Source organism: Miscanthus floridulus, chromosome 12, assembly GCF_019320115.1.
Source record: "Miscanthus floridulus cultivar M001 chromosome 12, ASM1932011v1, whole genome shotgun sequence".
NCBI lineage: Eukaryota > Viridiplantae > Streptophyta > Magnoliopsida > Poales > Poaceae > Miscanthus > Miscanthus floridulus.
Genome location: NC_089591.1, coordinates 76435783 through 76459294, shown reverse-complemented (window position 1 = coordinate 76459294; position 23512 = coordinate 76435783). Strand labels below are relative to the sequence as shown.

At 43.5% G+C, this 23512-nt stretch overlaps 2 protein-coding genes across 2 annotated transcripts; one reads left to right on the top strand and one right to left on the bottom strand.

Annotated features, from left to right (window-relative positions):
- The first annotated feature begins 7264 nt into the window (after nt 1-7264).
- Nucleotides 7265-10769, top strand: LOC136496458 (V-type proton ATPase subunit D-like). Its single transcript, XM_066492138.1, has 2 exons — nt 7265-8265; nt 10432-10769. The coding sequence occupies exon 1, from the start codon at nt 7422-7424 to the stop codon at nt 8229-8231; it is 810 nt and encodes a 269-aa protein (XP_066348235.1). The 5' UTR covers nt 7265-7421; the 3' UTR covers nt 8232-8265; nt 10432-10769.
- A 246-nt stretch (nt 10770-11015) lies between these two features.
- On the bottom strand, nt 11016-15599 carry LOC136496990 (glutamyl-tRNA(Gln) amidotransferase subunit A, chloroplastic/mitochondrial-like). The gene is made up of 10 exons (XM_066492770.1): nt 14965-15599; nt 14204-14515; nt 13363-13542; nt 13162-13256; nt 12994-13069; nt 12260-12337; nt 11918-12011; nt 11792-11841; nt 11514-11627; nt 11016-11365 (listed from the first exon to the last, which is right to left on the bottom strand). The coding sequence occupies exons 1-10, from the start codon at nt 15505-15507 to the stop codon at nt 11282-11284; spliced, it is 1626 nt and encodes a 541-aa protein (XP_066348867.1). The 5' UTR covers nt 15508-15599; the 3' UTR covers nt 11016-11281.
- Nucleotides 15600-23512: the final 7913 nt, after the last annotated feature.

Sequence of the window (23512 nt, the reverse complement as noted above, 5' to 3'; positions counted from 1 at the left end):
TAGCCTTGCCACCACCGTGCGCCACCGCACCATTCATTCGCACGTGGCCATCTCGGCTTGAGCTTCCTCCGGTCAATCCGCCACATCTGGTAGGTTTAGGGTGAGTCGCTGATGTCCATTCTTGAGCTCATTTACATTGTGGATGCCTTGACTCACGGGAACACGGTCACCACTGCAGGTAGGAGTCCACCGTCGTGGAGGGAGTTTGGGACAGCAACTCCGTTTGCTGCTTCGCCGCCCATCGCTTTGGGTTTACGCCTAGGTAAGCATTGGCTCACTTTTAGGGTCGGGGAGGGTCGGTATGGCCGGTGTAATCACACGATGCTAGCACCGCTGTGCCAGTGCATGTGCGGGTGCTGAGGGTGTCGCTGTTGTGAAGACAAATTACTCTGAGGGCTTAGCTATGAAGTAATTGTTTGTAGAAATAGTGTTGTTGATCTCAGTGCGGTTCGTTAGTAGGTCAGGGGTGTTTTCACAAAATGGCCATCACGCGCGGACATTCCCGTCGTGGGTCGGCGTCGCTCGGCTGGGCCGTGTCCCTGTGTGGGCCGCGCCGTGAGCAGTGGGCCGCGGTTTGAGGTTTGGTTTTCTATTTTCCTGTGAATTAATAAAGGCTTATTCAATTTAGTTTTGAGCTGAACTTTGATAAATTGTAGTAAATCTTGTAGATGTCCAAAAATAGTGAAACAAAGTTTGTTATGTTCACAAAAATGCCATCTATCTATTAGTGTAGTTAGATTATAGTTAGCTCTGAGAATGATAGATTCATAAATTCAAATTAGAAAGCTTAGTATTATTTAGAGAAGTATTTGTAGGAATTATTATGGCAAATTGGTGATAGCTTTAGCTACAAAATTTTTATAGTAGGCTCATTAGATTATTAGGTACTTGTTGTAAATTTTGTAGCTCTAGAGTAGGTTGATAAATAGAGTAGCTATTATCCTTGTTTTATCATATATAAAATAAATTTGTATTAGGAGTAAGAATACCTTTAATTGCTAAGATAATATATAGCATGCTTCATACTTGTTAGTGGCAACAGTAGGTAGCTTAGCACCTAGGCGGTATAACTCATTTAGTAGCTTGATAGATGTATTTTATTTTAAGAGATGTTGTTGTCGTATTACTAAGTGTTGCATCATCATTTCATGCATGTAGATCATGAGTTGGTAGAGTTCGTGCCCGTGAACGAACATGATTATGAAGAGGTCATTGAGTTGTATGAGGAGGAGATCCACATACAGGAGGGAGCCCCGAAGCCTTTTGGTGCCGACTTTGCTGACCCGCCGCCTGCCCAAGGCAAGCCTCGGTGCATAACCCCTATTTTAAATGATCACTGATTATATATGATGTGCATTTATGTTACATGTATTTTATGGAAACTACATGCATAAATATACCTACCTATGAGTCTTACTAGTATAGTTCAAGTAGCTGCTATGCTCAGGATTTCGGTAGCATGAGTAACCTGCCATTACTCGCAATAGGTGATAATTATGACCACTCATGATAAAATGGTGGAAAAGAAAAGTGGTGACCAGGCAGGGATATGGTTTGAGTATTGATGGGTGTAAGAGGTTGTGTCCTGCAGCCAACAGGGCATAGCTTGGTTACACTTTTTCTCTGTCTATGTCGGTTAAGGACCGGTTGTTACATAAGTCTCGAGGCAAGTCATAGATTTATTATCTCAAGCACATACTTAGATATGGGCGTAGGGAAGACTCGTTGCTCTCTTATCATAGAATCCAGCTCTTTCTGGACTAATTGATTAGAGGTAGGGATGGTGGAGGTCCTTGTACCGCACTGAGTCCAGGACTCAGGAGCGGGGGCTTGGAGTCTAAGTTTGGACGGGGACCTGGACATCCAGGACAGGAGGGTGATGGGTTAGTCCTGCTTATGCCCAGGGTACAAGCAGGGTGTGTGTTTTCAGGGTACCCAGCTAGGGGCATTGATTCGCGAATCGTCGGGCGATCCGGTATGGCTTGTTTTGGGTCCAGCACCGTAGTAAGAACTGAAAGATGGAAGGGGATGAAATGGAACTGATTGCTCAACTCTTGCTTGAAAGTAAAACAGGTGCTTACATAGAATGGCTAGATAATACATTAACATGGCTATTAATAATGACATTAATAAGGACTCACTATTAATATTGCTTTCTACAAAAATGAAACCAGCAAACCATAAAGCTTATCATATCCCTTAGAGTCGGGAAATTAATTTCACTAGTCGGATAAGTCTTGCGAGTACATTATGTACTCAGGGTTTACCTACCCCTATTGCAGGTAATGCATGAAAAGTTCTATTGTGTGAAGGATTCTTCTGGTGGGCACAAACGAAATTCTGGCATACTATCGATAGATGTTTCTTCATAATTCCGCTGTTTAATATTCCGTACTCTGACTTTGGAGATGTAATAATGTACTTTTACGCAACTCTGGATGCATGAAATGGATTAAGTATTGTAACTTGTTCTCATTATTGGATCCTTGGAAAAAATGTGGATCTTTTGGGTCCTCCCTTGGGGTGTGCCCGACGTATATCGCCCATTGTAGCTTACTTTTGGGGCGCTTAGTGTCTGGTGGAAGACGAGCGCCTCCATAAGTATGTTATTTCAGGCGATTCTGCCACATATAGCCAATATTACATGACCTAGTAGATGCTCATACAAGAAGAGACACAATACAACTCAAACCTTGGTTGCGAGGACCGTCCTTCACAACCTACACGGTCACATCTCACTAAAAACTCCATTGCCAAAACCCTATGGGAAAAAGGTCATGGAGAAAAGAGCACGCGCACAACTTTATCCAATACATGTTCTAACTTCTGTGGCTTCTAGCACCAAGTGCCTTGATGTTGATTTTCCTGATGTCTTCATTTTTGGGCTTCAGCTTCTTTCGCTGCTTCTGTGACATGGTTCATCGACTTCACCCGATGCATAGGTTTTTGCCTCCAGGGCCTCCTACCGAAGACCCTCCTACAAAGGTGTTTGACAGAGATGATTTTGGTGTAGACAACGAAGCTATCAGAGCAGCCCCCTCATGTTGACGTGTTGGTGCAGGCCCTCCTATAAAGGAATTTGGCAGCGGCGATGCTGGTATAGTTGCCGAAGAGGTTGGCGAAGGCGATGTCATTGTAGACGTCGAAGGTGTTGGCAAGGCCCTTCGTGGCGAAGGTGTCGATGGAGGCGATGTTGGTGTAGATGCCAAAGGTGTTAGTGAAGTTCCTTTTTGCCGAAGGACGTGAGAAGTCACGTGAAAATGCACATAGGTTGATAAGGTGCATTTTTAGGGACTTAGGTTGAGCGTAAGGCTCGACTTAGCTTGGCTCGTCTGGCTTGTTAAGATAATGAGCTATCTTGGCTCGGCTCGTTATCTTAACAAGCCAGAAGGCCAGCTCGGCTTGGCTCATTTACGAGCTTAAACTGGCTCGTTAAGCTTGCGAGCCAGGTGTAAAAAGTACACAAAATATAATATTTGCATTTATCTAAAGCTTGAGAATAGTAATAAAATAAAAGTAACACATCCAACAGCCTTAAATCGAACAAAATATTCATATGTGCTAACATATATACAAGTATAATAATATACTATAGTATTACATCATACATCCGTGGTCAATACTATAGTTTTTTCCTTGAAAGTGTGGCTCATTTGGCTCACAAGCGGCTCGCGAGCTAGCTCGAGTTAGCTTGTTATAGCTAACGAGCTAAAATCTTAACGAGCCGAGCCGAGCCAGCCACGAGCCGAGCGAGCTAACTGGCTTTGAGTTTTTCATCTAGCCTTAGTTGAGCGTTGTAGCTTTGTCGAATATCAACTTGTTAGCAAGTATTTCGATATTGAAAAAGATATTGGCTTTCCACTTCCTACAAAAGATGGTTAGTCCTTTTGTATAAGCCCCGATGCCTGATTGTGGACAGGTCTTTGTCGGGTGAAGTTTCTTACAACGAAGGTCCCGATGCCTAATTATGGACATGTCTTTGTCGGGAGAAGTTGTTTGAAGCTTTTCAGAGTGATGGCCCCGATGCCTGATTGTGGGCAGGTCTTTATCAGGTTACTATGGTGCCATGTATTTATGTAATGCATGTATGTATGTGATGATGCAAATGAATGTATTTGCTTAAAAATATTACGAGGGTTAAACTTATTGTGCGCCCTGCAAAAATGATGGTTGTGCTTGAGTAAAGGTTAAACTCTGCGCATAAAGAGTAATGCTCTCGAATGAGAGGGTTATAGACTTATAGTTTTGGATGGCTAGCAAAGGTTGTCATTCAAGAACCTACATGTGTATAGATATGACTTATAGTATTGAACGTAAAAGGATTAGTTTCTTGCGGAGGTTAGCTCAAATAAAATTTGGTTGATGCATATTATAAAAACCAAAAAAAGAAAAATTGAACAATACAACCTGCAAAAAAGAGGAAAAATGTCAGCGTTAGAGGGCTCAAAGGTTTGGAGGTTGCTAAAGATTAATGGAGTCTGACAGTTTTTGTGGGCCCTTGGTGTCCGTTGTACTAAAGAGCAATGATTGGCAGATTCTGGTAATGTTCAATGACTTGGCACTTGATGAAACCCTAATGCGAAGGCTAATATTTCTAAAATCCGAATGCCATTAGACCATTGTCTGAGAAGATCATCTATCCAATGAAGACAAACGACTAATAAAAGCCCAAAAGCCATTTGAGAGATGTATTAGCGAAGGCCAAATATTCTATAAAGGCCACTGACTGATGCGATCCACTAACTAGTGAGAGCCACTGACTAGCAAAAGTCGCTGATTGATGAAGACCATTGATTGATGAAGTCCACTAACAGGTGAAGGCCGCTGATTAACGAAGACTGCTGATTGATTAAAACCACTGTCTGACGAAATCTTCTGATTAGTTAAGGCCACTGACTAACAAAGACCACTACTAACAAAGGCTCATGGCTGATGATAACCAATGATAGTTGAAGACCACTGACTTATAAGATCTACTGACCGGTGAAGGCCACCGACTAACGAAGATCACTGACTAACGAAGGCTATTGACTGATGATACCAATGATAGATGAAGACCACTGACTGATGAGATCTACTGATTGGTGAAGGCCGCTGACTAACGAAGGCTGCTGACTAATGATAACCAATGATAGATGAAGATCACTGACTGATGAGATCTACTAACTAGTGAAGGCCACCGACTGATGAAGGCCAATGACTAACAAAAACCATTGATTGATCAAGACCACTGAGTTATCTGATGAAGGTTGAATATTTCATGAGAACCATCGATTGATGGAGAGTACTGGCTGATGCAAACTCAAGAGCCATTGGACAGATATGTGACGAAGGCTAAACACTTAATGGGAACCGCTGACTGATGGAGACTGATTTTGGCATGAGAAGGTGAAAACATGCATACAATAAGGCAAATATTTTCTATGGGAGGGTTAGCTTGGGAGGGTAAAACATACCTGCAGTGGTTGCATGTTAGTAACAATAAATAGATTCTATGAAATAAAATAAAAAATGTTTTCAGCTAGCTGGATAGGGCCGAGCATGTATAGCTGGTCAGGCCATGCTTTGGAGTAAGGGTTGCAACAGCTTTTCTAGTCACCTTGGTGACTTGCCGTGCGCGAAGGTTGGTTTTTTGAAATTTTGCCTTGAGAGGTGAAGGTAAAATCAAGAATGTGACAAAATAAATTACAAGAGCAAAAATTATTAGGCATTATAATCTGGTGAGAAAATACTCACTTGTGCTAGTTTGGTTCTTGCACGAAGATACTTTCAACGAAAGGTTAGCAACTGGCATGTAAAATAATAATCGCACAATTGCGGAGGGGCGAAGGTTAAGACATTGTGAAGCATATGTTAAGTATGCATAAGGAGTAAATGCCTTTGGTTGCAGCGCCATTATTACCTTAGTCAAGTAGATTGGATTGCCAAAGGCTTCTCGCAAAGACATAAATCCCTCTCCAGAACTAATCCCTTTGACATACACGATAAGTATCTCTTATCCCTTCGTCATTAGACTATATTCGTTTGCATAACAAACACTAACCTTTTATACAAGCGTCAAAAGTGTCCTCTTAGAAACATACTACTACGAAGTATTGCATAAGTCTGATTTACCTCCCTCAATTAGAAAACTAGTTTTTTTAGACTCCTTCAACGATTGAAACCGTTTGATTTACTTCCACGAGTGGTTTTTAGGGCGCCAAGTCAGTTATGAGGAAGGTAAATTGAACTTTTGTGATAGTTTAGGGAGATCAATTAGACTTTGCATAAAAAACTATAGAGATATTTTTTTCAAAAAAATCCAATTGTTTTTCTAAAATAAATATGCATTTAAAAATACTAAAATCTGATTTATTATTATAAAATTTGTTTTAACTCAAAAAATATGAAACCAGATTCATATTTTTCCTAAAATCATACTCCGCCTTTTTGTTCCTTTCTTAAAATTATTTAAATCTTATATGGTCTCCTAAAATTTAAGTCTAGACCAAATACAAAATTTAACATCACATATTTAGCGAGAGGCAATTTGGACAGGCTGAGGATGTTGGACTTCATGTGCTTCCTAAAATCATGATCCAGATTATGGCGCCTAACTCAAAAAAATATAGAGCGTGATTTTAGAGAAAAAAATATGAGACTAGTTTAATATTTTTCTAAGTTGAAATATTTTTTCTATGATTTTTCTAATATTATATCATACTTTAATATTGTTAAATACAAATTTATTCTATAAAATTGTTTGAATAATTTTTTGAAAACTTATTTATACAAATTTTTAGGAGCATGATTGTAGGAAAATTGTAAAAGATATTTTATATATTTTTTGAGTTAAAACAAATTTTCTTCAATTTTTACAATATCAAATCAGATTTTAGTATTTTTAAATGTATACTTATTCTAGGAAAATATTTGGATTTTTTTGGAAAAAATCATTTCTATATTTTTTTATAAAGTCTAATTGCCCTTTATTAAACTATTGTGAAAGTCCGATTTACGTGGCTTGTCACCATGTAGGATGACTGGCCACGTGAGCAAAACCAATCTCAAACCGCTCATACATCGGACGGTTACAATAGTCGGAGAAATTAAAAAACCTTTTTCCAAAAGACTAAAACCGTGAGAGATTGAATTCTCTCGGCCCAATATATAATATTCTCCTCTCGGTCCAAACTTAAACATCCCTCGCGTTTCGTCGCGGCGGGGACGTGTCCCGATCCTCCAATCCACGAATTCATGTCCAACTAGTGCTCAAAAAAAAAAAAAAAAAAAAAAACCGAATTCATGTCCAACTAGCCAGATCCAATAAACAGCGAGTCCCAATAGCCGACACGCGACAGCACCCGCGATCCCCTCTCTCCCTCCCCAAATTCGCCGGCGGCGAGCTGATCTAATCGGGGGCGGCAGATCGGGGCGGCGTGATGGCTGGGCAGAACCAGCGCCTCAACGTCGTGCCTACGGTGACGATGCTCGGCGCCATGAAGGCCCGGCTCGTCGGCGCGACCCGCGGCCACGCGCTGCTGAAGAAGAAGTCCGACGCGCTGACGGTCCAGTTCCGCGCCATCCTCAAGAAGATCGTCGCCGCCAAGGAGTCCATGGGCGAGACGATGCGCGCCTCCTCCTTCTCCCTAGCCGAGGCCAAGTACGTCGCCGGCGACGGCGTCCGCCACGTCGTCCTCCAGTCCGTCCGCGCCGCGTCCGTCCGCGTCCGGTCCCACCAGGAGAACGTGGCCGGGGTCAAGCTCCCCAAGTTCACCCACTTCGTCGACCCCGCCGCGGCCTCCGGGGCCCCATCGAACGCGTCCCCGAGCCTCACGGGCCTGGCCCGCGGTGGGCAGCAGGTCGCCGCCTGCCGCGCTGCGCACGTCAAGGCCATCGAGGTGCTGGTCGAGCTCGCCTCGCTGCAGACCTCCTTCCTCACGCTCGACGAGGCCATCAAGACCACCAACCGCCGCGTCAACGCGCTCGAGAACGTCGTCAAGCCCAGGATCGAGAACACCATCAGCTACATAAAGGGGGAGCTTGACGAGCTCGAGCGCGAGGACTTCTTCAGGCTCAAGAAGATCCAGGGCTACAAGAAGAGGGAGATCGAGCGCCAGATGGCCGCCGCCAAGCTGTTCGCGGAGGAACAGCTCGCCGAGGATCTCGCGCTCAAGAGGGGCATCTCCGTGGGGGCTGCGGCAAATCTGCTGGTTGCTGGTGGGGAGAAGGACGACGACATCATCTTCTGATCACTCCTTCCATGGTCATCCAATCATTCAGTCGGTGCGTAGCATCATTCATCAACACATTATCCTCTTATTCTGGATCTGGGATCAGAAAACTTGCACGATATGTGTCTGGTGCGGTGGTTTCTTTGGTTCCGTGAATAATGCTGCTGTAGTTACTTTGATTGTACCAGTATCAGTTGGGCATTGCGATTAATGTTTACTTTTTTAGATGGATCCAAGGTACCTTCCCTAAATGTATACATAAGGTCCAAAAGTATTCTTGCTTGTGATAACCGATCTAACTAGAAAGTTGTTGTTGATTGATTTCAACAAGATATGCTAATCACAATCACATTGCTGATATTTTTTCATGCTTTTTTGTTTCATTTTACATCATGTCTATAGAAAGGTTGAAAACAGCACAGTACACTTGCAAGTGTTCCTGCTTGAGTTAATTTATTTGAACTCTATAGTATCTGTGTGTTCATGTAAACAAGGCATGGTAATCACAAACACATGATTGATTTAGTCATGCCTATGATATTGCTAATGCATTTCATTTGTAGAGAGAGTGGACTAACTCTTTAGGATGTTAGCAAACCAACCTTCACCTGATAATGTGTCTGATGTAAGTGGTGATTGCCCATTGGCAATTAAGATTTGCTGAGCTTCCTATCATTAGGTGCACTTCTAGATTGATCAGGATCTTTGTGCTAGAAATGAGGATGACATGTAATATTAAATCAGTAACTATAAATAGATTAGCATTTTATCTTAAAAAAATGCTGAAGATTAGCCATTGTCAATTAATGTAAGTGATAGGGTACTTCCAACAGTTAGCGAGTTATCTTAACTGCAAGCTAGCAGCGGTACTTAGAGCATCGTGCAGCAGCACAGTTCCAGCATGTAGTGTTCATTGCAAAAGGTTAAAAAAATTAATATCTATATATGCATTAGTTTTTTGTTGAACAATGTTATCTTTACACTGAGCTTTTAAGTTTATCAAATTGCTGCAAGTGACATATAGAGAGTAAGTTTGAGGAGCCATACTATATTGCTATATAGGGAGGGAATGCTGGGAAGGAAGTTAGCACCAGTGTTGCACCTATAAATTTTACGCGCATAATAAATCCCAATTGATTGTTGCATGTGTGACTCAGGATATAGTTTAAGTACGGGTTATGAGCACCTGTGTACTATGTTAATACTGCAACTTGATTCTTGAACTTTCAGTAGCAGTTCAGTTTTGATCTTTGGAGTATGTCTTAGTTTGATTGTACCAAAATTTTAATGGGCATGAGTCTATTTCGTTATAAGAATCCACCTATACTCTCTGTATCACAGATCCAGTGGGCATTCAGTCTGCACCTTGGCCGGATCTGAAATCTAGTTATAAAAATATTTTAATTTACTTTGACTCTTGATCTAATATAGACCATTTTCCATAAAACAAATGAATTTGAGTATAAGGCCAATTACTTTTGCCATAGCTGTATACATCAGTTTTTGTCATAAGTGCAATCAAGTTTTTGTTTCCGTTGCTTTATCCAGAAGTTTCTAATGGATATAAGTGGTTATGGTTAATAAGTGAAATGGTTCATAGCTAGACTCCTGAGTAGCACCTCCAGCGCCTAGGTTTGACTCCCTGTGGGAGCCAATTTCAGGGATGGTTAAAAAAAAACTCCCTCACCAGCAACCCATAAAATAGTGGCAGGGCGCCGGCCTATGGTAGTCAGCCTGTGTGAGAAGTGGTCCTACCTAGGGATTGTGCCGGGGCGCCTGAACCAGGCGGTTGTGGGCTTGTGGCCACTGGCCTAGGTTACAGTGCGGTGCTATAGGGTCCGCACTGTTAGGGTTCGGGCGGTTACGGTGCGGCGCTATAGGGTCCTACTGTCAGGGTTCGGGCTAGGTTACAGTGTGGCGCTATAGGGCCTGCATTGTCAGGGTTCAGGGCTGTTTCTCGGTCTGTTGATGACTGTGGTTTCTTCTTTCAAACAATATACCTTCCCTCCGGGCCGAGTTTTTGTTATGGTTAGTAAGATATTGTATACTTTGACTTGCTGGAACCATATCTTTGTCATTTTGGCAGATGGGCACTCCCCATTTGTCTGCTCAAGGCATTGCTGTTTACTGTGCCTCGTTTGCATTTCAAATGCTCCACATCAGACATGGAATTAGTCTATTTCATTTCCAGGTTTTAATTGATTCCTTCTCCTTGCAGTGGCAGAAATAATAAGTTGATGCTGGAGCTCCAGAATTGTATCTGTTTATAGAGTGATGGAGATTTTGTTTCAGTAAGTAGTCTGGAGTCTAGCCCTCCAAGGCCCTCAATAATCTGTACCTGGAAAGCAAACATTACCAAGGAACTTATACGAAGCGTTGTGTGGTGTTACGTGCAGCTGGTGAGAAAATTCAATTTGACCGTATTTACTGTCATCTTCCTTTTAGTATCGTATTATATTATATATATTTATTCAAGAAAGGTGTGTGCGGTGTTTTGCCGCACTGCACCTGCATTCTAAAGTTGCAGACTGGGATGTATTTGCTTTTGCACCTGCATTTTATAACAGATTGTTGTTTCGAATATTTCGCGTATGACCATGGGAAAGGGAATGTATAGTTGGTGTCACGCCGTTACGAGTTGATGAAGCTTGCCGGATGGGACACCATGCCCACCATGCCCAGAATACCCATTGACACGAACTGTGCTTTCTGCTCTGTTCTGTTTCTCATTGGATTCCACAACTGCTTATTGGTGATAATGCCTAGTGGTGCTGCAACACTCGCCGCTGTCAGGGACACAAATTTTCTACACAAAACTTCACTTGAGAAAACCAACGTTGATACAAAATCATCAATCATTCTGGCGGTGTAAAATGCTGTGCGGTACGCAATGTGCTGATTGCTGGTGTACACCACATGGGTGTCGTTGCTCTCTCACAATTATCAGCAACTCCACGAGCAAAGATTCTATTTTCTACACGCGTAGTACCAATATCATCCGCATGGGAATGAAGTCAATGAACAGAGGGGCCTCAGGTAATTGCTTGTTGAGCGGCCCTGTGTTGAAACTAGCTCTCTGCCAACAACGGTGGAACAAAGCTGAGATTCTGGAGAGTCTGCTCAAAGATGTGGCCTACTCTCAGCAAATTACCCTGGATAAAATGGCAGAAGTTATTTAGTGGATTCTCTACTCGCTACGCCTGAATTCTTCAATGCATGAAACGAAAGTAGAATTATGTAGATCCTGAAACAACATGGAGCAGTCTCCAGTTCTAAACGTAAGCAACACCGCTAATTTACCTCACAGAATGGAGATCCGATCATCTGAAGTCCAACTGGGAGCCCTGCAGGTCCACCTTCAACAAATCCACAAGGCACAACCAATGCAGGAAGCCCGGCCAAATTAACATTCACCTACATAAGTCATAAAATTTGCAACCACTTCATATTTCTATCATGAGTAAAACGTCACAAAATGAGCACCATATCAAACATAATTTCATGTCAGCAGGTACTTCGGAACAGAGTTCAAAGAAGAGAAAAGTGAAATCAACAAAAGACAACAAAGTATCTAATACCGTCATGATATCTCCTGCGTACATGGCTAATGGATCATTTGTCTTTTCACCTGCCAAAAAGAATTGAGCTATCAATCCTAAATAAATCAGGGAAGGGGTCATACTTATGAGTAGATTGTAACATACCTATCTTGTAGGCTGCTGATGGCGCGGCTGGTGAAATTAGAATGTCATATCTTTCCAAAGCATCTTTGAAGCTTTCCTTAACCAGTGTCCTGACCTACTACAGTGCATGTATTTCAGTACGTACTTTCAGTGGCGTCAAATTGCGTAGTAGTAGCGTCAAATTGCGTAGCAGTAAGACAATCAAATACAAACATTGAAGGCATATCTTCCAAAGCATCTTTGAAGCTTTCAGTGTCCTCACATACTACAATGCATGTATTTTACTACTTTTTGTGGCATTGAACTGTGTCGTAAACTAATTTAATACAACTATTGAATTGGATGCCACTGCTCTGCAATTACCTGTTGTGCTCGTTTGTAGTATGCATCATAGTACCCAGCAGAAAGAGCATAGGTTCCCATCAAAATTCTCATTTTGACCTGGAAAGAATGATTGAAATTGTTTCACCATGTTACTCAAAATGAAAACAAGCATTTCAAATACAAAAGATTCAAACGCTATCCAATACTGCAGAACAAATACCATACTATGTGCGTATATAATATTATAATACAAAAATATATGAGTCACACTCCAATTAGCACAATGTAACTAACAAGACATGCCCACAACTGGCAGACCTACATGGGGTAGTATTGTCATCTCCACAACGCAAGTTTGCAAGCGTGGCCTCAATTCACAACAGCCAAATCTGTCTTTGATTTCAAAAGCTTTGTTTAAGGAGGAACCAGATATGTTTTCTGAATTAGTAATTTATCTTATTTGCAAATGGAGTGGAGCATATAACTGTTGTTTTTTCATTGTAATACTCAAGATTTAGTGCCTATACAATATCATAAAAATATAAAAAAGCAAAAGAAGTCAGTCAAAATCTACGGAGAGCATGACTAAACCCTAAGCTGAGATGACATGGGACAGATGCATAGTACTACACAATGTGACAGCTCCTAATCAGATTGATCACTTTGCTAAGCTACATGACTACATCTAAAGACATCATGAGTAAATATTGAAAAGACAACTGATGAGTATAGTGGAGTATGGTATGATATATTGGTAACTGAGAATATTGTACCTCATGACCCAAACCATTAGCCCGGGACTCTCCATAAAGCTCATTCAAGTCATCAGCTGAAACCTGTCTTCCATACCTGAAAACAGTACTCCACATTGTAAATCCTATGATACATTGAAAATACAGGGGAAAGAATAAGGTTTAGCTACAGAAAGAATGCAAGATCACCTGATACCATCATAGCGTGATAGATTAGAAGATGCTTCAGATGAGGCTAGTATGTAATATGCTGGTAAGCCAAGAGAAAATGAAGGCAGTGAAACCTGAAATATAAAAGAAGACGGAAGTTCAGTTAACATTTCTTTCATGAATCCTGTTGAAAAGACATGTTTTTTTACTATTTATTTGGGATAGTGGAAAGTAACAAACCTCTTCCACCAGAGATCCCAACTGCTCCAGGTGTGAAGCAGCACCCTTGATTGATGATATGACTCCATTGGCAACACCTTCTCCAAGAGTTTCTTGTATAATCCCAATTCTCACACCAGCTAATGGTTTTGATTCTAGTAAATCTAGGGAGACCAACTCCGATGCATAGTCTGGAACAACCTGAAAAGGTGATAGAAGAGATCAAGTACAATGAACCAAACTTCAATGTTCTGCCTTCCTGCATGCCCCAGATCACTAATGGATCATGATCCAGTTGCAGAGGAGTAGAACGGAAGAAGGACAGAAATCAAGTTAAGGGTTGTTAAAGAATATACAAGACTGCCACATAATTTTAATGATACAAATGGATTAAATTAGCACTATATACGAGAATGGGAGTATGGGACAGACTAGTATAATCCTTCTGACATCTGTTTTTAGTCATCTTTTAATGTTATACTATGATTTGTTTTCCAACCATAAGAAGACAACCCATGTGCTGCCTTTACTACTAATAAAAAACAGTTAGATAGAATAAAGTGCAAAAGTCATCCCAATGAAACCATATTAATACAATTACTAACAACCAACTCAAAACATGACATGATCACATGGAAATGAAATCTGATGTCCAAGCCTACAACTAATCTGTGAAGCCCAACAAAACAAACAATACATGTGAGGTCATAGACATGTTTGCCAACAATAGCAATAAACATGTGGTTCAACTTGTAACTGTACCAGCCAAGGTTATAACCCAACCAGATAATAAACAGATTACTGGTTGAAATGGGAGACAAAAGACAAATGTACTTTTAAGGTGAAGCCTCGGTTTCTTTACCTGCGAACTGCTGGTTGAGTCCATCTTGTCATGGCCAGCAACAACAGATAAGATGGTTGCAGTGTCAAAAACTGATGAACCAAAGCATCCCACAACATCCAGCGATGAAGCATAGGCCATGAGACCAAAACGAGAAACCCGACCATAAGTTGGCTTCAACCCCACTACACCGCAAAACGATGCTGGTTGTCTCACACTTCCACCTGTGTCACTTCCTAGTGACACTACGCATTGCCTAGCAGATACCGCAGAAGCGGAACCACCAGAGGATCCTCCAGGCACACGTGAATTATCCCACGGGTTTGTTGTCACCTGCATATCACCAACAATATCTGTCATAATCACATCACCCCATGTCTACATTTTTAGCACATGAATATTCTATATGTTGAGATGGCAAAGATTGCAGGTGCACTGCAGTTCATCTCCAAAAGAAGTCCCCACATTTCAACATCAATAGTGACATGCAACTAGCCACCTACATGAATTAAGATGGCATTAACGATCCTGAAACGATACCTGGTCTGATCATGAACAGAATCTGCAACCTCACAAACAATGTCTCCACATTTTTGTTTCAATTCAATGTCTCCACATTTTTGTTTCATTGGCTGCTACGGACAAGTGTAAACAAAACTTTACCATGCTTGTGAGGTTTAGCACTAACGTGATATTTCAACCTGAGTGAACACAATCGGCAATGCTCAAACTTCAGGTTCAGCAGACTCCGTCTAAAAGATATGAGGATCTGGTCCGCCAACCTGAAACGCGGAGCCCTCGGTGGTGCTCCCCATTCCGAATTCGTCGAGGTTCGTCTTCCCCACCACAATAGCGCCGGCCTCCCGCAGCCGCCGCACGACCGTGGCGTCGTACGCCGGCCGGTACCCGTCCAGTATCCGCGACCCGCCCGTGGAGGGCATGTTGGCGGTGCAGAGGTTGTCCTTCACTCCCACCGGCACTCCAGCGAGCGGCCCCACCGCATCCTTCTCCCCGGAGGCAATCCTCCGGTCGAGTTCCTCCGCCTCCCGCTCGGCGGCGGCGTCCGCGACGTGGATGAAGCTGCGCAAGCTCGGCTCCGTACGGCGGAGGCGGGAGAGGTACTCGGAGGTGATGTCCGCCGCGGTCCTCTCGCCGGAGAGGAGCGACTCGCGGATGGAGAGAATGGAAGATGTGGCGGGGCCCGGGGCCAAGGTTGTGGCGGGAGCGGATTGGAGGGAAGACACGGCAGTGAACCGGCGCCGAGCGGGAGTGGGGAGGCGACGGTGGGAGATGAGGAGGCGGTGGGCCTGGAGAGGCGGCAGCATGTCGGCGGCCGGCGGGGAGGTTCTCCGGCCGTCGCTGGTGTGCGCGGGTTTTGGGGATGACTGATGAGGAGTGGGAAAGGGGAAGGTGAGGATTGGGGTGGGAGAGCAAGACAGGTGGATTGGAGACACGTGGAACTAAAAATGCTGGGACGCCGTCGGATCATACAAGTAGTCTCAATCTCCTGAATCGTTTGAGTAGTTTTTCGAAAGATCAAATTCTCTGGAAATGTCAAGGTGTACACGGTATGTCAACAACAAAACAGTAAACAGTACGTAGCATACATCGGTGCACAGACGCACAGTCGAAGAAGAGAATGGATCACTGATCACTGTGTTACTCCACTTAATTCATACATTCTATAGAACATAATTATATCCATGCTTTTCTTTATGCATCAATGCTTTAAGTAAAAGCTATAGCATATAAACTTAAGCACAAATTCACACCTCACACCACTCACCAAACACATGTACGCATACATGTGCGTAAGTTAGGCATATACCTATACCTAAAGACACATGGTTGAGAGGTATTGAAGATCATCGCATGTTAAGTGTAACCGGCATAATGCCTTAACCATTGTGATTTGTGAAGCATCTACGCTTGAGCTATGACTTAAAGCTACAAAGAAGATGAAGGAAACCTGTCTCGAACAATGTTCGAACCCGGCCATACATCGAACCTACGGCTCATTCGCGTTATATCCCTACTTACTAGTAGTCCAAATGAGTATTCCTCAGCAAGTATTTATTGTGTGATTAGTGCTCCGACAACTCTAGTGCTCAGCAAACATGAACACGAAATATAGTGCAACATCTGGTGTGAACATTGATTTGTGGGACCGATATATACTGAAGAGAAATCTTGGTCAGGGCCTCCTCGTCTATGATGCTCCGGTCAACTCATGTTTTTTTTCTAAGAATATGGAGGGACCTTGGCCTCTATAGTATTTATTAAGAGAAATTCAAAGTTTAAAACTCAAATACAAACTAGTTAAGAAAAAAAAAAGAATAAAAGAAAATAAGCATCAATCCACAAATTACAATGGATTTTGAATCATGAGTTAAGGGATAGTCTGGGATTCACTCTAGAGTAACGATTCTTGAAGCTCATCTTGCTTTCATGAACGTTTGCTTGGACTCTCTTGAAGATGAGATCATATGGCCAACTCTTGTTGGTCGAGTCTAAAGACAAATCACTTTTCGTAGACACACGTCGACCGTGATAACTTTTCTCTCACCCCTCGGATCGGATAAATGCTACTAGTACATTGGAGCCACTTTTGAAGCTTTCATTTAAGAACAGTCACAAAATATTGGGTCATGGGGCACATTTGATTTTCCAACCATTTCTAGGGATAAGGTGGATAAATAGAAGAGAAAGCTATTTCATAGCATTGACAATGTATCCACTTTAATCGATCTCCCCACTACTACCCAAAAATAGAGAATTAATACTTAATCTGTTTTAAATTATAAGACGTTTTTAGATGCATTCTTTTACTATGTATCTAGACATGGTGTATATGTAAGTGTGTAACAAAAATAATATATGTAAAAAAGCCAAAACGTCTTATAATTTGGAACGGAGGAAGTATGTCTGAAGTGTTGTTATTTACTTCCTTTGAATAGGACATAAGAGTGTCCACTCTTATGCCCCATGCATAAAAATGGCTTGTAGCAAGTTTCAAATAGAAGAATAGAAAAAAAAGTGGGTGGATCAGAATCGGTGTATGTCTCACACCCATACACGTATGAACCTCGTTACATCTTTCTACCAAAATGAATTATTTTCTTTGGACTAATATATGAACTCCATGTAACAATGGCCCATCATAGTTTAACATTATTTTGAAATTTCAACATACTGCCTTCATCCAAAAAGAGTGTCGCATAGGGTTTTATATTATTCAAACTTTCTTAAGTTAGACTAAATTTATAGAAAAATATTAGCAATATTTATATCTCAAAATAGTTTGTTACAAAATATTCAACAGTTAATTTAATTACACTAATTTTGGCAAACTCATTAATATGTTTGACTTTCCAAAAAGTGAGAATGACACTCTTTGTGAGACACGGAAATTGATGTTTTCATGCACATAGATTATTCCCATAATCCCATTTGTGTATATTTTTCTCAAATTCGAGGATTTAGGGGGAGTTTTCTTCATTGTTCATGGAAAAAATACATGTAGATTTTACTTTTCTAGCTAATGGAGACTAGAGGTTTTACGATTTTTTTCAAGGATCCAATAATGAGAATGAGTTACAATACAGGTCCATTTCATACATCAGGGTTTCTTAAAAGTACCTTATTACAATACCAAATATCAGAGTGCGGAATGATAAACAACGAAATTTAAAGTAAACATCTAGCGATAAGAACGAGGATCCGTCTGAGCCCACCAGAAAAATCCTCCACACAAGGTGATGAGGACATCACTTCTTCATCACATACAAGCTAAGGAGAGGAGGAGAACCAGCATGGGCGTCCAATTCATCTTTCTCATGGTGGAGGCCCAGTCCAACTGAAGTTGGAGCCCAACTCGGGTTCCAGGACCAATCTGCCTTAAATTAGTCACCCAGGACGCATCCGGACTCCGTTTTCGATGATCCACATATGGATGGAAAGCTAATTGGATAAGGAAGCCAACTTAATTGGTTTCACGTCAAAAGCCCTTCGGAATCAATGAGAATCGTTGAAACAAGTCAGCATCCAGAATCTATCAGGATGCTGCGACACCGTCTTTTGGTCCGTTGGACCGTGTATCGTGTTTGGGCCCATTACAGGGCGCGTCCAGGGGAGACGTCCAAGACTCTATAAATACCAATCGTCGCTCTCCTTAGGGTTTGGGTTTTGTTTAGTTCTTGATTTCCTCATGAAACAGGCGTCGTTTTGCTGCAACTATCGTCGCCAAGGCCGCTTGCTGTGAACCAGAGCCCTAGTTCTTAATCTTGTTTGTCTATGGTGATTAGTCCTTTCGAATAAAGACTTGAACTCCTTCTATTTTTCATAAGCCTCATATTTATTTGCAATTTCAGATTGCGTTCATCCTGTTCTTGCTTGTGTTCTCGATTCGCTTACAGGAAAGCCTTCTTGGCGAGGTCAATCGCGTTCGCGTGGTTGATAACCAACAGAGCAGTGGTGTAACGGTTGTGGGGGTTCGAATCAATCTTGGTTCGAAGCCTAGATCATGAATGTCGAGTATCCACCAATCGATGCTATCATACCTATCGAAAGATCGGGCCTAGTCTACATCACAAGAGTATTTCTCATATATCACTTGCAACAGGGGTAAATAAATCCTGAGTACACAATGTACTCGCAAGACTTATCCGACTAGTGGGAATAATTTCCTAACTTCAAGGAACATGATAAGATTTATGGTTTGCTGGTTTTCTTTTAGCAGAAAGCAATACTAATAGTGAGTCCTTATTTATATTATTATTATCAGCCGTATTAAGTTATTATTTATCCAGTCTATATAAGCACTTGTTCTACTTTCAAGCAAGAGTTTGAGCAATCAATTCCATTTTATCACCTTTCATCTTTCAGTTCTTACTACGGTGCTAGACACGAAACAAGCCATATCGGATCGTCCCACGATTCGCAAATCAATGTGGCCAGCTAGGTGCCCTGAAAACACACGCTCCGCTTGCACCCCAGGCACAAGTAGGACTAACCCATTGACCTCCTGTCCTAGGTGTCTAGGTCCTCGTCTAAACTTGGACTCCAAGCCCCCACTCCTGAGTCCCGAACTCAGTGCAGTGCAAGGACCTCCACCATCCCCACCTTCCATCAGTCGGTCCGAAAAGAGCCGGATCTATGACAAGGGAGCAACAAGTCTTCCCTACGCCCATACCCAAGTATGCGCTCGGGACAATAACTCTGTGACTTGCCCATGATGTCTTATGCAACGACCGGTCCTTAATTGACACATACAGGAAAAAAGTGTAACCGAGATATGCCCCGTTGGCCGCAGGACACAACCCCTTACACCCATCAGTACCCAAACCATATCGTCGTCCGGTCACCATTTTTCTTTCCACCATTTTATCATGAGTGATCATATTTATCACCTATTTACGAGTAACGACGGGTTACTCACGCTACCGATATCCTAAGCATAGCATCTACTCGACCTATACTAGTAGGACTCATGGGTAGATATATTTATACATGTGGTTTCTATAAAATGCCTGTAACTTAAATGCACATCATATATATATTCAGTGATCATAAAAAAAAGGGTTATGCACCGGGGCTTACCTTGGGCAGGCGACGGGTCAGTAAGGTCAGCACCAAATGGCTTCGGGGCTCCCTCCTATATGAGGATATCCTCCTCGTACTCCTCAATAACCTCGTCGTACTCCTGTTCATCGACGGACATGAATTCTATCAGCTCGTGATCTACATGCATGAAATGATAATACAATGCTTAGTAATATAGCAACAGCAACTCTTAAAACAAAAGTACATCTACTTACTACTAAGCTATTGCTACCGACCATGATACTAAGTTATCTATCGTTACCAATAACAGTGTGAAGTATGACATTCATTATTATAGCAACTGCAACTATCCTTACTCCTAATGCTGATTTACACTATATACGATAAAGCAAGGATAATAGCTACTCTACTTATCAACCTACTCTAGGGCTACAAAATTTACAGCAAGTATCTACTAACCTAGTGAACCTACTATAAAATTTTTATATCTATAGCTATCACCAATTTTCCATAAATATTCCTACAAATATTAATCTACATAATAATAAGCTCTTTAGTTTAAATTTATGACCCTACCATCATCACATCTAACTGTAATCTAATTATACTAACAAGTAGATGGTAATTTTGTGAATCTAACAAAATTGGTTCCACTATTTTTGGACAACTACATAATTTACTACAATTTATCCAAATTCACCTAAAAATTTTATTGAATAAACACTTGCTATTTTACTGGAAATTGGAAAACGCAATTCAATCGCGTGGCCCATGCGCCTCAACTCGGCCCAAAACAGCGCGATGCGCGCACGTGCAGCGCGGCCCATGCGAGGGCGCGGCCCAGCCAGACGACAGCCCACGGAGGGAAGGACCCGCGTGCATCGGGCAATAAGCAAAAACACCCTTGAACTACGTTGTATTCCCCATGAGCACTAAGGCACTATTCCGCTAGTCTACTATTTTATGGCTACGCCCTCAAAAAATCCTACCTTCACAACAGCTACACCCCGACACCCGCGCGCGCGCTCCAGCGCGGCGGTGCTGGCACTGACGGCATACGCCGGCCACAATAGACCTTCTCCTCCCTAACTACCAAGCCGACCCTTACCTAGGAGTGAACACGAAGCGCCGAATGAAGGAAGCATGAGCCGGGGCGTAGCAGCACGGCCTGACCATAGTGGCGGAGACCCTGTAGTCACGGCGATGGCGTTTCGGTGAATGTCAGCAAAGTTAGGGCAAAAGGGATAGCTAGTGAGCTCCAGTGACTCACCATGGAACTCCTTGAGGTGAAGATTCATTTGGAGATGGCCCAAGCCGAGCTGGCCGCGTGCTCACGGGCGGTGCGACAGCGCATGACAATGGCACGGCCACGTCAGGGAAAGCTGAGTTGTGGTAGTGCTTCAGGCGAGGTGCATAGTGTGCTTAGCGGGTGGAGACTAGGCCGTTGGTGCAAGGAATTGCTCCGAGATGCTCTAGCAAAGTGGCTTGCCGACGACGCATGCCAACCCGGTCTTAAGGACCCGGCAGAGCGGCAGCTCCTAATTGGAGCACGGCAAGGCAAAATTTGCTACCAGGTGGGGTCGGTTGGGTGGCTGAACACACGACAGAGTCGAGGGCAGAGTTAATTTCACTGCGATGGCTTCACTACGGTGAAATCGGAGGAAACAGTCCCGGCGGCAAGGCGACTGGGAAATAGGGGAAATTAGGCGTGGCTTGGCTTGGCGCTGTCGTGGACGTCAACGCAAACCAGGCGCGCCCACGCGATAGGGAACAACAGAGCATGCACGAGGCATTGATCTCACTGCCCATCTGAGCTTCTTGATGTATTAGCTAGGGAACCTCGTCCTCGACCGTACACATTTCATCGTCGCCTACGAAGTTCATACTACAAACTTTACTGTGTTTCATGTTTCAACTGAACGTTTCAAGCTCCGAATATTAATTTATACTCTATATTACATGCATTTACACACAAGTTGATGCTCATGCAGGGTTTTTAGCAAAAACTGTATAACGTAACACCGAGAGTGTTACACAAATGCCTGCCTCTGTTAATCAAATAAAAAAACAAAAAAGAAAAGCCCGTGGATAAGCCCAGTGAGCCCACCCACGAGCCTACCCAGCCCATCCACGCGCCGCACCGCCGCTCGTTGGATCTGCACCGCCTTCGTTGGAGGAGGTCGCTAGCTTGCCGGATCCGCACGTTGCTCGCCAGATCCGGCCACCATGGGCGCGGATCCGACCTCTAGCCATCAGATCTCGTCCTCCATCACTACCACTGAGAGAAGTGAGGGAGAGAAGAGGGTGAGGCACGCCGCTGCCGGCCTAGTGCGCCACCGCGCAGCCCACCGCCGCCGGCCTTAGGAGCGATGCCTGGGGAGCCGGCCCTCCACCACCACCACTGAGAGAAGTGAGGGAGAGAAGAGAGTGCTGGATCCACGCAGTGGTGGCTCCATCCCGCCGAATCCACTGCCGAAGACCACCTCTCCTCCGGATCCGCGCCGTGGTGGCTCTGTCCCGCCGGAGGCCACCTCTCCACCGGATCCATGCCATGGTGGCTCCATCCTGCCAGATCCGCGACGCCACCCACCGATGGAGCCATGGAGGTAGGGGAGGAGGGTGGATCTGTGACACCACCCGCTGCTGCTGCTCCATACTGCCAGGAGGGGCTGAGCCGCCTTGCGCCCTGCCCGACGCTAGATCCGGGAAGAGCCACCGCCGGGAGCCAGGCCCGTGCTCACGGCAACCACGCGCCGCTGCGGGGAGCCATCGTGGGGGAGAGTGGAGGAGAGAGGGAGGGTTGGGGAGGGGGCACGTCGGGAGGAGAGGGGAGGGGGCGCGTCGGGGGACTTCGCGTGGAGTACGTGTCGGACTGGGGAGGAGACCGAAGGGAGAGAGGAGTGCGACTGAGTAGGGAGTGAGGAGCTGAGGCTGAAAACCCTAGTCCGGTATATATATATATGTGTGTGTGTGTGTGTGTGTGTGTGTGTGTGTGTGTGTGTGTGTGTGTGTGTGTGTGTGTGTGTGTGTGTGTGTTCGGAATTGGGCCTCTTGGGCTAGCGGGCTGGACCTGATTTACCGAGACGGTTATTTTACAGTGCCCGCCTCGGTTAATGATTTACCGATGCGGTTATGTTATAATGTCTGCCTCGGTTAATGATTTACCGAGGCGGTTTATGTTACAATGTCTGCCTCGGTTAATATATTAACCGAGGCGGTTATGTTATAATGCCCACCCCGGTTAACGTATTAACCGAGACGGTTGCTGGCCCGGCTACCCTACCTCGAATAACCGAGGCGGGCAACCAGGCCGCCCGCCTCCGAGGACATTTTGGAAACGCTATGCAAAAGATTTTGTGTAGCAGTGGTTGTAACAATTCCAAAGAAATCATATATAGATACCATGATAAAAGCGAATTGCTTCTAGTCAGCTAAGAGTACTCACAATCACGTGGAAATCCCATCCCTCTTAAAATTTAAATAAACTTGTTTTGTTGGCGATTGAATTAGTTCATCTAGAAGTACTATTAACGAGTTTGCTAAAGATCACATTAACAATTGTAGCCCCTGGCTCCTCCTAGTTAGATGTCATCGGCCATTAAGTGATGATGAAGTAACTAGTGTGTTTTTCTTTTTTTTATATGTTATTAGCTACAGTTTTACGGGTCACTATCAACTATCATGACTTCTGATCCTCACATTTCAGTCAAACCGAATACCACATGGACAATTAGGGGTGCACATGGAGCTACCTACCTAAACCATCAA